At 50.4% G+C, this 14,724-nt stretch overlaps 1 protein-coding gene across 1 annotated transcript in view; it reads left to right on the top strand.

Annotated features, from left to right (window-relative positions):
* Positions 1–14,376, top strand: part of PLXND1 (plexin D1) — an 80,637-nt gene extending 66,261 nt beyond the window's left edge. The window contains exons 28-36 of the mRNA XM_032194284.1: positions 746–849; positions 1,912–1,975; positions 3,159–3,193; positions 4,549–4,653; positions 5,479–5,642; positions 7,076–7,223; positions 9,835–9,975; positions 10,908–10,982; positions 11,644–14,376. Of these exons, the coding sequence (XP_032050175.1) occupies positions 746–849; positions 1,912–1,975; positions 3,159–3,193; positions 4,549–4,653; positions 5,479–5,642; positions 7,076–7,223; positions 9,835–9,975; positions 10,908–10,982; positions 11,644–11,760 (953 nt within the window). The 3' untranslated portion in view covers positions 11,761–14,376. The remainder of the gene's footprint in view (positions 1–745; positions 850–1,911; positions 1,976–3,158; positions 3,194–4,548; positions 4,654–5,478; positions 5,643–7,075; positions 7,224–9,834; positions 9,976–10,907; positions 10,983–11,643) is intronic.
* The last annotated feature ends 348 nt before the right edge of the window (positions 14,377–14,724 follow it).

Here is a 14,724-nt window from a genome sequence, read left to right as displayed (position 1 = left end):
TTAATATGTGTCTCTCCATAAGCAGCCATAAATGAGCTCATGGGCTCCTATCTGTCCGTGGGTTCAGCTGTGTCATTAATCTACCAGTGGACAGCTCCTCCTCCCAGAACTTAAGAAGAATCCAAGCCCAATACTGTGAAGAGAAAACCACGCTGACCTCAGTGCCTCCACACCACACAACAGGCTGTGGAGATGCAGGCTGGCTGGCGCGAGGAGCCGCAAGCCGTGGAATTCAGCACAGTCGGTGCCGGGGGAGTCTTCCTGGGAGAACGCGCAGGGCTGGAGCAGTGCCAGGGCCACGCTCCTCTCCCTGGTGCTCGTGGCACGTCCCCGGGCCATGACTGGCTCTGCCCCGCTGACCACCGACCTTTGGTAGCCCCGTGCACAGCCCCACAGTGTCTCACCTGCGCAGTGCGGCGCGAGGCAGGTCCCTCACGGCCCCGAGGGACCAGGCAGGGACAGGGACTGGGGAGAGGTGCTCCTTGCCAGTCCTGCTGAGCAGAGCCCTTGTCACCTCTCCCAGGGCCATCCTGCCCAGCATTAGTCCAGAGATCCCCAGCTTTGGGCTTCTCCCTGGAGGTGGCTGAAGCACGCCTGCTTTAGCTGCAGAGAGCCCCGGAGGCCTTTGCAGTGGTGCTGTGTGGTGGATGTGTGCTGCCTGGCACGGCGCCCGCCAGGAGCCCTCGGTCCTGCTGCGCCAGCCTCCTCCGGGCTGGGCACTCACTTCTCCCCTCTGTCTGCTCAGAGTGGTTTGCCACCAGCACCGACAGCTACATCCTGCGGGACCTCGACGACACCTCGGTGGTGGAGGATGGCAGGAAGAAGCTCAACACATTAGCACATTACAAGGTAAACCTGCCAGCGCTGCAGAAAAGCTTTGCTTCCTTGGAGCCTGCCTGGCCTCGGGGGCGAGCGGCAGTTCCTCCTCCAAAAACAGGATTATCAGAAACACGCAGGAAGGTTGCCATAGCTCCAAGAGAGCTTCCGGGGAATAGACATCTGCCCTGGCGAGAAGCTCGTTAATATTGCAACACACTGAAACTAATTAAACACTCTTCATGCAAAACAAGTTATTACTGACAACAGAAAGAGGAGAAAAAAAAAAAAGCTCCTATTCCCAGTGGCCACCAGCTTGGCTGATTAGTATCACTCGGCTCTTGATCCATGCCCCTTCTGAAATCACTAGCACAATTGTCACTGCCTGGCCTGAGAGCAGAGGCTAGGGATGCCACTGAGAAGAAGCCAAAAATTTGGGAAATGTGGTAAACCAAATTGTGCTCTTGAGTAGTTTTCCTTTAAAACTAAACAAAACCAGAAAATTTTATTTGATTTCCCCATTCCTTGATATGCTTGGAAGCATAATCCTCACTGCTCTGTAACAATGCATGGAAAATCAAAAATGGAACTGAGTGCTTATTAATGTTATTATTTGTGTAACACCACTGCCACAGAGCCCCACTTCTGGCTCAGTGCCCTGCTGTGCCGAGAGCCAGATGCAGAACAAAGGGATGGTCCCTGCCCCAGCGAGTCCTCAGCCTGCACTGAGGTTCCTTCTCACTCTCTGGGAAAAGGCAAAGCAGTGCCTGCACAGCCCAACACTCCTTTTCAAATTACCTGGTGTCGACGTGCCAAAAATTTATCTTGGATACATGCCTGATTCCCACCATTTGAGAATGCCCCAGTCTTGTATTTGCCCTTAAAAAAGCCTTTCCCAGTAGGGCAGTGCCATTATTACCAGTTCCCATGCAGGGAAGCAGGGCCAGGGCAGTCGCAGGGGTGTGCTCGTGGCAGAGCAGCCGTTGCACCAGCATCCCGAGGCTCTGGGAGCTGCCTGGGTCCATCCCTGGCTGGTGGAGAGGTGCTGCCAGGGCGCTGTCATCATTAAATGTCTGCTCACCCCTTCCTCTGCAGATCCCCGAAGGGGCGTCACTGGCCATGAGCTTGTCGGACAAGAAGGATGCCACGCTGAGCAGAGGTAAGAGCTCCCTTCTCCCCTGCTGCTGGTGGCGGGGCAGAGGCACTTGTGTGCATGGCGGGGCGTCTTGGAGGTGAGGCTGAGCTGGCTGCCGGGCTCCTTGCCCAGAGCCTGCAGCGCAGCCCATGCGGCGCTGGTGTCGGCAGCCCCTGCAGAGCGCCGTTTCCCGGAGGTGTGGGGCAGAGCTGGGCATCGCTCAGCTCTGTGTCTGGAGGACACTGAGTGTGACACTGCCGAGGGCGGGTCTTTGCATGTGCCTGTAGGTTTGTCTGCCTTTTTAAGGCTTGTCTGTCACTTGCAAAGATGGAAAAATCGACTGGGTTTTTGTGCCTCCTCTAGCTCTGTGGGAGACATTAAGGGCTGAGAAGCACGCACGTCTGATACACACATCGTGGGAGATGCAAGTTTATGTTGTTTGCTTTGTTGTGTTTAAGTTGCTGATGTCACGTTTGTGTTCCTGGTTTAAAAAACTGTTAGCCGGTATCTTCCTCTCTCTGTTTGCCCAACCTTTAAGCTAAATGTGTTCGAACCTTCCTTCTCACATGCTTGTTGGAGGTTTGCATTAAATCTGTGCTTACACAGTGAAAGAAAAGCAAGAATCTGAAACCACAGGACTGAAAATCCCTTTCTCTCCCATGCTCAGTTTATTGCCAGCATACACCTAGGTTTCAGGCTGCACAGAAAGTCAAAACAGGCAGAAAGAGACAAAAATTCGCATTAGAAAAAGAATTTCAACCACTCTGTCTCTTAGGCCATCTGCACACAGTCTGTCTCTGTGGGATTCCCTTTGCCCGTTAGCCTGAGGACAGGCGGCCAGGCTGTGGCTGCCCGGGGACAAATGCTGGGAGCCATAGCAGGCCATCGTGGCATGTGGGCACCCGGCACAGGGGCGGCATGCAGGAGAGGCCCTGTGCTAATCCTGCTCACACCCTCTTAGGGTCCTCCTGCAACACCCCTTGGGAGACTTAAAGCACCCCTTAAAGTGCTTCCTGAGGTACTCAGTACTCGCCTGCCCCCCGAGAAGGCAGTAAATAAACACTGCCAAAACAAAGAAAAGTGCTGAAACACCAGCTAGGCGTCTGGACCTCTTGTGGAAAGCAAACACACGTCCTGACACAGTGTGTGTAGGCAGGTCTCGGTCTGGGTCCCCAGACTAAGCTGCTGTCTCTCTTGTTCTTCGCAGTGAAGGATCTGGACACCGAGAAGTACTTCCATTTAGTGAGTATCTTGCTCCCCGAGCTGCTGAGCTTCGTGGCTGGCTGTGGGGGCGGCGTGCGGCGCGGTGTCTGCAGCGGGTGGGCGCGGTGCTGCCAGCTCCTCGCTGCGCGTGGCGGCTCCGGGCTCCCCGCACCGCGTGGCCAGGACTGTCGGCAGCCTAAGAAACATCGGGAGCAAAGGCAACCCGCAAGGCTGTGTGTGTGCAGCCATCTCTCTCTTCACCTGCATTTAAGTCTCTGGGCTCCTATTTTTTATTGTGTGTGATGAAAGAAGAGAATATCTTTGCAGCCTCTCTGATATTAACTTAATTCATCTCTGTGGGCTGAACCATCAGATGTGATGAACAGGCTGTATCAGTGGTCGTTAGTTTTCTTCAGAGAGGCCCAAAAAGGAGCAGAAAGGTTATCTGTAGAAAAGCTTTAGTACTATGGGACATAATAATAAATTATCAAGACAGCAGAGTAATTATTGTGGCCTGATCCAGCTGTCAGCAGCCACGGAGAGTTCAGAAGTGCAATCTGAGCATGGAGCGGTGCCACCAGGTACGTTCTGCACAGCCTTGGTCAAGTCACCTAGCAGGGGCTGCTGGCACTCTGCCTGCTTCCCAGGGCTGGGGAGATTTATTAGTTCCTGCTTGTGCACCACTCTGGAAGTACGAAGTGCTAAATGTTATTAAAAGCTGTTATGAAAAAAAAGCATTAAGGGCAACAACAGGATTGTATAGCTGTTTTTTTTCTCTGCTAAAGTTTCCATGCTGAGTACTAACACACAATGCACACGCACGTGCACATGCATACATACACACAGGAGCAAGGAGGGAGGAGGGACAGGAAACTGAATGTGCACATATGAAACAATGCCAAGATGTACTTAAATGGCTTGCTAGGTCATTAGAGAGCAGTAATTAACTGACCTGACCTGTGGAATATTTATTTTTGTTTTTAAAAAGCCCAGGGTAGGAATATTGGCTGATTGTTCTTGCACTTTTTTTCCAAATCTAAGAAAAGCTGCTTTCCATGGAAGCCTTGTTCTTGTTTCTGGGAACCTAAACTGCAGCCACACAGGAATACTTCACAGAGAGCAGGAAGGCAAACAGACTAACTTGCAAAGTGAGATTGATTGTTTCATTTTCTTTGTCTAGATCGAGGGAGGCAGCAAAGAGAGCAAGAGAAACAAATGTCAGAAAAACTGAATATTATGAATTACTTTTCTGAAGCCATATAAGGGTGTATTTATAACAAGTAACTGCTTTTTAATTGGATTGTATATGCAGTTGAAATTCTATAGTTAAATGAAAATTCAGTGTGACACTTCCGGGGAGGAGCATTCTGAACATATGTTTTATATTGGACCAGGTTCTTCCAACTGATGAATCAGTTGAACATAAGAAGTCCCACAGACAGAGCCATAGGAAGAAAGTCCTACCGGAGATCTACCTGACCAGGCTGCTCTCTACAAAGGTAGGAGATGGGAACACTGATGCTTATGGCAAGTGGGAGTGTTGATTGCAGCCTGTAGCAAGAAGACTGACCTAAGACAGGAGTGCTGCAGAGCCAGTCACGTTCAAGGGGCTTTGGGATTCATCTGTCCTGAATGTTCAGAGAGTCTTCAGCGAGGCTGCTGGGTTCCACTGGCTCTTTGGTTCTCTCTAGCTCTGCAGCTCTCCCTCTGAGAGCAGCACTGCTCTGTGAAGCCCCACATCGTCTCCCCAAGTGCAGGTGTGGGGTCTCTAGACATGAAGTGGATGCTGACCACCCTGGGGCTCCCAGTGCTCAATTCAGACCTGAACCCATCTCCTCATTGAGTGATTCTGCTGGGAAAGGGAATGGAGATGCTCAGCTCTGCAAGCAGGAGGAATGTCTGTGTGATCTTAATTCAGATTTGAACTTGCCCACTCGCTGCGAGTGCTTAGCTCCAGCAGTTGGGCTCCCAGCCCATCTTTAATCCCAGCATGATGCTTCACTGGAGCAGAGATCACAAGAATGGCCAGCAGTCTCCAGTCTTTTTTGTATTTACTGTGCAGAACAATCGCAGATGTGAGATCCTCACAGTAAGAAAGAAAACCTCGATGCCAAAAGAAATTAAACCCAAATGCAAGCTAATTATATCACTATGCACAAACAAACCTTTCTCTCCTTGCTTTAGCATCCCCTTCCTCTTGGGACTTATCCAACTGGCAGCAAAGTATTTCCCCTTGTGTGTAGCAGTCACAGTTCTCACACCATTTTTCGGGGCTCAGGTGCTGCTGCTTTCTGCAGGCTCGATTGTGTGTGCTTGTCCCACAGGGCACACTGCAGAAGTTCCTGGACGACTTGTTCAAAGCCATTCTCAGTATCCGAGATGACAAGCCGCCTGTGGCCGTGAAGTATTTCTTTGACTTCCTAGAGGAGCAAGCAGAGAAAAGAGGGATCACCGATCCTGACACTATGCACATCTGGAAGACCAACAGGTTTGGAAGACAAGACCTCTTCTTTGTTTCCTTACATCTCTCAGAGCAGCAGCTGCAAACCTTTGGTGCCCTGGATTAACCATTAGGCTTCTAGAAGCAGAACCAATGAGGAACTTGGAAAACAGGGAAAGGCTGAAAAATGAGACCAAATGAGTGGGTTCGGAGAGCTTTGAACAAATGCAGAGCTCGGGGAGCAGAGACCTGGAAGAGGAGGCATAGTCAGATAAAGGGCAGAAGGAATAGGCACAGTAATACAAATAGTTAAAAGAAACAGGGGAGGGATGGGATGACTGGAGACAGCAGTGGCATAAATTCTAAGCAATAAAGAGATAGATTTCAAAATCTAGATAAAGAGATAGATTTCAAAAATCACATCAGGTCTTAAAACATCACAGTGATTTTAAAATCAGCATATTTGGCTCTTTTTCATTTGATTTTTTGTCTTTTCAGCCCTTTGGGGCCACTTTTTCCTGACATCTCTGTAACCAAGCTGAGGCTCCAGGCCATGCACAGGACTCCAGGCTGCTGGTGCTGCTTTCTGCTGGTACCACAGCACCAGGAACCAGCCAGGAGTGGTGCTGAGGAATGTGATGAGCAGTAGAAATGGCATGAGGGGAGCCAAAGTGAAGGGGGAGAATAGAGCAGGGCAGAAACCATGAGGAGAGGCTCTGCACTTCTGAGGCTTCAGGGACAGCAACTTTTCCCATCCCAACATGTGAAAATTAAAAACCAATTTGGCAGGGATAGCAGGCATGTAGACACAACACGTGAACTACAGATTTGCCTAGCCTTCATTACCTTTAATTAGCAGTAGAACAAAGATGTATAGCAGCTTTTACTCTTCAGCTGCTGAGGAGGGATGGTAGGCAGGGCGAGTGATATACTGAAACTGTGTGGCAGCCAAACGAGCACTGAAATAACCAGAGAAGAAAATGATGAGAGAGCGGAAAAAATACATATGAAGTGTATTTCATGGGGCCAGGCTTACCATCAGAACCAGATGATAGTTACTGTCAGGGAAAATGTAAAAGGAGCTGACACCATCGCTACAAAAAAAAGTCAGCAAGTAAGGAAGCCTGGTACAAAAGCCCCATGCATGCAGAATGCTAGTGCTGCTCCTGGAGCACGGCTGGCTCAGCAAGCTGCTGAAGGAGCAGGGTGTGTGCTCACCTGGTTAAGGCTGTACATAAAGTCTCCTGTCCATGGCTTGTACCTCAGCCTGAGCAAGGGTCTCTTCAGGGTTAGGACGTGTGCCTGCCCATCCAGCTAGGCAGAGGAATGTACGCTGCCAGGATTTGAATAAATAACAGAGCCTGGCTCCTCATTTTTTTCCTCTCTTGTATTCAAGTTCTATCATCTTTCCTGCATTTCCTCTCCTCTCCCTGTGGAGTAAAAAATTCACCTGGTGTGTTCCTGTCTTGTTTCCTTCACAGCCTACCTCTGAGGTTTTGGGTCAACATCCTGAAGAACCCCCAGTTTGTCTTTGACATTGACAAGACAGACCACATTGACGCCTGTCTCTCTGTGATAGCCCAGGCCTTCATTGATGCCTGCTCCCTGTCTGACCTGCAGCTGGGCAAGGTACAGTCCAGAGGGGACAGCCCATTCCTGCTCCGGCAGTCATAGACACAAAATTATATGGATGGAAAGGGACTGTCAGAGGTCACCTGGCCCAAACCTGTCCTCAGAAGCTGAGCTGACTGTGGGTTACCTGCTGAGAGGATGAGTTGTCCTCTCCTGCCTTCCCAACTGCTTTGTTCAGGCTTGAGCTTAAAATTTGCACCCCTCTGCCAGAAGCAGAGGTCAGGGAATGTGAACGCCCTGCAAGATGGGCAAAGAGCAAAGGCCCCCAGCCTGGAAAGCTTGGAGGACAGAGGCCCGGCCGTTGCTGAGTGGCCGTGCATGTTGTCCCACAGCTCTAGAGCACCCAGCGTGCACAACCTCTGTAGGGCCACCCCTAAGGCCAAGCTGGAGTGTTTGTGAAGGGCGGGCTGCGGCGGCACAGCCCCAGCCTGGCTCGCACACAGAGGCACAGGGCTTGCCTGGTGCCGTCCCATCAATGCCATCCATCAGCCCATGGGAAGCACTGGCGGGTGCTGCCATAGCCCAGCCCTGGAGCACTCGGTGCCGTGGCACAGGCCCCTGGGCGCAGCACTGCCAGCACACGCTGGTCACCCCGTGCCCCGAGCCAACGGGCGGCCCTGCGGGCTGGGAGGCAGCGCGCATGCTCGCTGCTCTCGCTCTGTCTTGGCTGTGTGGTGCTGACATTTGAAACTTCCCAACACAAAAAGTTTTATTAGCAAATGCTGTAAATCATCTCTTGCCGTCCCCCCGCCCCAGAGGCTGGGTGTGTGACGTAGAGGGGACCCGACAGCGGGAGACGTGCGCTGCTCAGTGCATCCCCCAGACCGAGAGTGACGGGAAGCCTCTACTGGGAGAGATTAATACTGGGGGAAGATCTAATGAGCTCTTGATTTTTTGTTTGTTTGGGTTTTGGACATTTTTTAGCAAGTGTTACGAAACACCTACAATTTGTCCTTGTCAAGCTGTGGATGAGGGGAAGAGGGGTCAGCTGGAGTCAGACACCAGATGGAAACATTTTTCGGCAGTACAATAGCATAAGTGAAGGAGCTGTTGAGTAATGTGTGGAGAATAAATCCTCAGCATAAAAACCAGCTTGCATATACACACAGTATATCACTGAATTATCCGGGCTGGGTTCTTCCTCTAGTTACAGGGTGTTCAGTAGTGTTACTTCTGATACTGCGAATGAGAGAGCAGACTCACTGTACATCTGCAGTGTGCAATATGCTAATAAATCACTCTCCATCTCTTTGTAATACAGAGTGGACAAACCATACACAAAAAATAACTTAAAGAAACGGCAACATGGGATTCTTCTGTTTCCAAAGGAAAAAAAAAAAAGTTGTAAGCAGGCTCTGTAACTTGGCTATACTGCTGTAATGCCTTGTCATTGGGTTTGAAAATAAACTGCTGTGGGATCTGGTGCTGCAGCCTGGTGCTCCTGCAGCATTAGCCATCCCACATACTGCACCAGCGGCTTGCAGTTACCCCTGGCTTCCTTATTTACTGCCTGATACAGCTGGAGGTGCTGTCTCCATGGCTAAAGCCCTGCCAGGTTTGTTCTGTCTGCAGATCCTTCCTCCCCCTCTCCACCTGTCAGAGCACCAGGGAGCAGTCCCCACACGAGTGTCAGGGCAATGGGACACGTTGATCTTACTCCCCTCCCTGTCCCAGAGCCTGGGACTCTTTTTCCCCTTGGGATACAATGCTGGCGTCTGCCAGGTTCATTCCCAGGGTAATGATGTCAGTGGGGCAGCATTGCCTTGAGGTTAGAATCATTCATGCTTGTGTTTTCAAAGAGTGCGAGTGAGGTTATGCCATTACGGGTGCAACCCGCTCATGTGGCTGGGAGGTTGAGACTACTTTGTCCAAGCTGACATTAATCAAGAAAACTCAGTATTTTCTGTTAATTACTTTACATGCACTCAATATAGGTCAGGCAGGCTGGGTTAGTCAATGCAAAATAAATCAAAGCTACATTAAAAATCCAAGAGCAACATTTCAACTGACAAAGTTCAGCTTGTAAGAGAGCTTTGTTCTTTGGTTTAAATCAAGCTGGCTGCTCAAGAGACCAGAGTAAATGCATTCAAAAGCCCATCCCTCATTACCAGTTTTCACATGTGATGCCATGGAGCACAAGTATATTATCTAACATAGTCATGTTACACGTATCTACAGAGTATTACCTGGCAGCAAACTGCCTCAGGCACACATCTGAGCTTGCCCTTGCTGCAAATTAAAATACATTCACTTAGACTACCTTCACTGGCACGGAAGCTAACCAATTTTTAGCTCATGACAGGGAGATGGGCAGTGGACAGCCACATGCGGAGGGTCGGTGCTGTGGTTCTGCAAGCAGGTGGTATCTGTCCGCAGCACCTCGATGTGTGTGTGCAAGCACTGCTGTCATTAGCAAGGCTGTGCCTCGGTGCTGTCCACCACGCTCCTGTTTGTGTAAAGCCAGGCCCAAAGACAAAGCTGTTTCCTGAACCCAGCTGTAGCTGAAGGCCCTGTCTGATAGCCAACACTTCAGCCAGACAAACAGGATAAGGAGTTCTCGGCCAGACGCAATATGGTGCCTGATTCCAGTATCTCATTCTCACTCTAGGACTCCCCGACCAATAAACTACTTTACGCCAAGGAGATCCCGGAGTACAGGAAGATCGTGCAGCGATACTACAAGCAAATCCACGACATGCCGCCGCTCAGCGAGCAGGAGATGAACGCGCACCTTGCAGAGGAGTCCCGGGTAAGAGGCGCTGGGCTGCTGGGGCTCGCTGCGTGCACTGCCTCTCCGCACCACGGGCTGCATGCCTGTGGGGCCAGGGGCAGCGAGCCTGCTGCGGCTGGCAGCACGAGCTGGGCACGGGCAGGGAGGCTGCAGGCAGCTCCTGCTTAGATAGACGTTGGAGGGAGCAAACGAGAAAGGATATTTTGCCTCAAATTTCCAGGCACAAACTTCATCTGACCTAATTCCAAGCATCTTTAATTACTGCCAGAGCTGCAGTAAACATCCATGAGTTTGCTTGAAACTAACTAGCTTTGGCACTGGTGGGAATTTAAAGCAAAATTCAGTGCCAAAGAGCCAGGAAGTTTGGAAGAGGATCTCTGCCATCTCCCAGCCCCCAGCCAGCTGTCCCCCAGGCCGCCGAGTGCCAGGGCCGGCCCCGAGTGCCAGGCTGCCCGCTGGCAGCCAGCCCTGGCAGGTGGCCGGGCAAGGGATGCCGGCCCTGGGATGCCGGCCCTGGTACCAGCTACGGGAGCTGGCAGCCCTGCTCCGGATCTGAGCCCTGCCAGCACTGCGCCATGGCTTCCTCAACATCCAGCCATCTCACCATGGCGTTTCAGTTCCAGCCACTGAGCAGGCTTTTTCCCTGGGTGCTCTACCCACCTCTGATGCTGTCCCATCCTTTGAAATGTCTTTGAGCACTGATGGGTAAACAGGGCTATCAGCTATGGTCATTTAAGGCTGACTTTAAAAAGACTAAGACCATTTCTAATGTAAGCAAATACAGCTTCCTTAAAGGAGGAAGGCAGAAGCCCAGCTGTATCAGTTCCACTGTAATAAAAATAGCCAGTCTAAACCTTCTTTTAATCTAGTTAATGCCTGCTTATTGGACTTGAACGCACTTGCTGCATCAGGATAACATACCTCCCCCCCTTTGTTTTGTCTTTCTAAAGAAATATCGGAACGAATTCAACACCAATGTTGCCATGGCTGAGATATACAAATATGCCAAGAGATACCGCTCCCAGGTAAGTGGGTCTGGCTGTACTGGGGCCTCAGATTACCCGCGGAGGAAATAACAAGCAGTATTTTGTAACCAAGCAGGCAGATGCCTGCATCCAGTCCCACAGAACAGGGATTATCTTTCTTTGCATAATCCAGTACACATATGTAATACACACACACACAGATGTACTTTCTATCCCATCCCTCGGTTGATGACTTCTTAAAAGAAAAGGCCAGCTCTTCCCAGCCAATTTTAACAGTGCTTGGCTTGGGGACTGAGGCAGGGCTGGCTGATGTGTAGTCCTGCTGATGCAGGAGGCAGAGCACGCTGGTACAGTCCACACCCACGATAACTCAGCGCCCACCACTCCCACCACCAGCAGCCCTGGCTGGTTCCGGACCCCACCACACCCTGCCCTGCGGGGCCAGCTCTGCACTGTGAGGTTCATTACAGGGGTTGTTGGTTACATTTTGGCCCTCCACCTCAGTACAAGAGCAGGGACTCAGCCGAGCCCTATTGCTCCTGGAGGGCACAGGGGCCATGCTGAGTGCAGGGGCTGTGCCCCAGGGCTGGCGTCCCTTGCCCCAGCTGGGATTCAGGCTTAACAGGGCTGGCCAGGGGAGCAGGGCAGGGACGGGGACCCTGACACTGCCTCACCTCTCACATGCCCACCTCTCCTGCAGATCGTGGCTGCCCTGGACGCCAACCCCACGACGAAGCGCACCCAGCTCCAGCACAAGTTTGAACAAGTGATTGCGCTCATGGAGGACAACATCTACGAGTGCTGCAGCGAAGCCTAGGCTGACTGCAGCCTGGGAAGTGACCTCTAGAGTGCACTGCTGTAGGGAACCTCCTTTGACCGTGGATATACGTTGGGCCACATCCGTCAGGGTCATTCTCAAACCAGCCTTGTGGCAGGGGTGAGCCTGGCCTGCAGCTGAAGTGCTCCCTCACGTAACAAGAAGCCACAAGACACCTTTATGAGCAGCTAGAAAACCCTCCGATCGGCACTGTGGCACCCATAATTTATTTGCTGTTGCAAGCCAGAAATGGAAACATGACACTCGTGGCAAGCTCAGTTCACCACTTTCCTCTAATCAGCTCCTGAGCAGTTGTCAGCTCCCTGCATCCCCGTTTGTGATTCCTCAAGGACAAGAGACCAGGCTGCAGAAGCCATAACAACAGATGCAAAGCTAAAGGGTAGCCTGAGGGAGTAATGAGCAGAGATGGCAAAGGCTATCAGAGCAATGGCAGAGCTCCCTTCCTTCCACACCATCCCTCTGACATCCATGGTTTTCTGACACCAGGGACTATCAATCGTTCACTATCGGCTGCATTCTGTGTATTTTTGTGCCTTTTAATTTTTGTACTGTATGTGTAAACATAACCACTCCTTCTTCTGAGATTTGGGCAACACAGGAAACTCGGGGCTGATACAAAGCAGTTGCTTCCTAAGTAGCTAAGGCATGCTGAAAGCACTTTATCTCCTAACAGAAACAGCTGTTTGCTAGCTGGAGGGAGTGCATTGCATGTTAGACAGTGTGGGAAAGGCTCTTCCCCCCTCCCCAGGTTCCCAGACCAGTCTGCACAGCGGAGTGGAGTTTGCAGGAGGGTAGGCAAATATCCACTAACGATTCACCCTTCAGCCAGCTGGTCACAAGCATCATTTCTGCCTGGGAGAAGACTAGATGTAAGTGGGTGAAGGGAAGGACTTCTGCCTCTTGCTCTGCTCTCCCAGCCTGACTGGCTGCGCACAGCTATGGCGCTTACTTAAGCTCATGTCAACAGTCCCCTGGCAGAGCAGAACTGAGCCACACACAGGACAGCATCCAGGTAGCATCTTCCCTCCCTTTGCCACACACACTCCAGTATCTCCCTGTAATCACCACCTGAACCATGTCAGTGCTACAGAGGTGTATTCCCAAAGCAGCTTGTTCTGCTTGCCTTGGACACAGTACATGGTTATCAAAGAGCAACCAAGAGAGCAGTTTTGCTATGTGTTCAGTCTTTTTTTTCAGTCCATAAAGGCTAGGGACTAAACCTCAGCCCCATGACAGCACGATGTTTTTGCTCACACAAGCCAGCAGAGCAGGTCACACATAACACAAGCCACAAACAAAAGTAGAAAGTGTCACGCTCCTGGTTACACTGGTGTCAGCAAACAGGGTCTTGCTGCAGAGACAAATAGAACTTGTTCAAGACCAGAAACTTCACTGCCATCATGCGGCATCTGTGCTGGGGCAGACCTGCCCCATCCCAGCCTGGTGGCACACTTTCCTTTCTGCAGCCAGGGGAGCTGTGACCACTCCAATCTTCTCCAGCATCATTCAGGCCCGTCTTTAGAGGCTGGACCACATGTGTGAAGCCAGCATTCCCACGCAGGCAAAGGCAACCTGCCCATGAAAGCTAAACCCAGCTGTAGTTAGGCACCATGTTTTCAAACTGCCAAATAGAAAAAGAAAAAAAAAAGTTACTACCTCACTCCAGGCAGGGTCTTAAGGTGAGCCTCCGTTACTCATCCAGCTGGCAAGGATGCAACCTGGTATTAGATGACCTTGGTCCACCAGAACTCCTCCTGGGTGACTCACTGCCATGGACAGGTGGCCCCCATCCCCTCATTTCCAGTAATGCCACATTTGTTAGAAATTTGAACATCAGATTGTGTATGTGTATATAGATATCTATTTTAAAACAAATGATAGAATTTATCCAGTATGTTAAAAGGGGGTAGGGAGGGGAGGGAAAGGGGAAGAACAGATTTTTTTGTTGTTGTTTGTTTTTTTTAAAAAAAGAAACTACAGAAAAAGTACATACACTGTGGAGGTTTCAATGTTTTTGCTGAGGATGTGGCTTCAGAATAGAAACTAAGAATGTAGCTGGGCTACATTTTATTTTGAAACTGATTTCACAAAAAAAAAAAAAATCTTGATTTTTTTTTCTCTAGAAACTGTGAATAGTTACCAGAGATATAGGCAGGCCCAGCACAGGGAAGGCAAGGGTGAGAAGGATCCAGGTAGCAGAGAACGTTGAGCTTGGCTGGAGGTGGAGGAAGGGCCATGGAGCAGTAGCCCCATGTTACAAGAAAAGGATACAGATGAGCCAGTAATGAGCATAGTTTGCCTCCAGATGATGTGACTGGGCTGCATTTTGGGGCCTATTGCTTTATTTAATTTTTTCCAAAGCAAAAAAAAAAAAATATGAAAAAATGAAAAAAGTAGTTGCTACAACCATTTTAAAGAAACAACTTTAACAGAGCAGATGCTTGAGGGTTTGTAGTGTTGCCTTGAACCCGAGCCCTTTGTAACATGTTTTTAAACTTTGGCATGTGTTGTGGGTGTAGTGCCCTTACCTGCTGTGTAGTGGAAGTGGCAGACTCTTGGAAAAGCCTATCTTTGTAATAAAACAAGGTGCTGAAACCCTGTATAGTGACATTTCTGCCCATCTGCACATAGAGGACCCCAGACATTGAGAAACACACCAAGGTCAGGCTGCTATCCTTTGCCCAAAGTGCCTCTCTTTCCACAGTCCTCCACAGCCCATGCAAGCCACTACCCTGATCCAACCTAGAAACACGGGCAGGAGGGCAGCTGGTGGGTCAGTTTTGCAATACAACACCCACAGTTCTCGGGGCTGGCAGCTCAGCTAATGACCACCTTGTTTCCATGAGACACGTTTTAACCCTTCTGGTCTGCAGCAGTTATTACTCCTGCTTTGTTGATACCACATGTATACCACATGTTCCACCAGGACAGGTGCTGCTGTGG

Source organism: Aythya fuligula, chromosome 10 (assembly GCF_009819795.1).
Source record: "Aythya fuligula isolate bAytFul2 chromosome 10, bAytFul2.pri, whole genome shotgun sequence".
Lineage (NCBI taxonomy): Eukaryota > Metazoa > Chordata > Aves > Anseriformes > Anatidae > Aythya > Aythya fuligula.
This window is presented reverse-complemented; position numbering and strand designations above follow the sequence as displayed.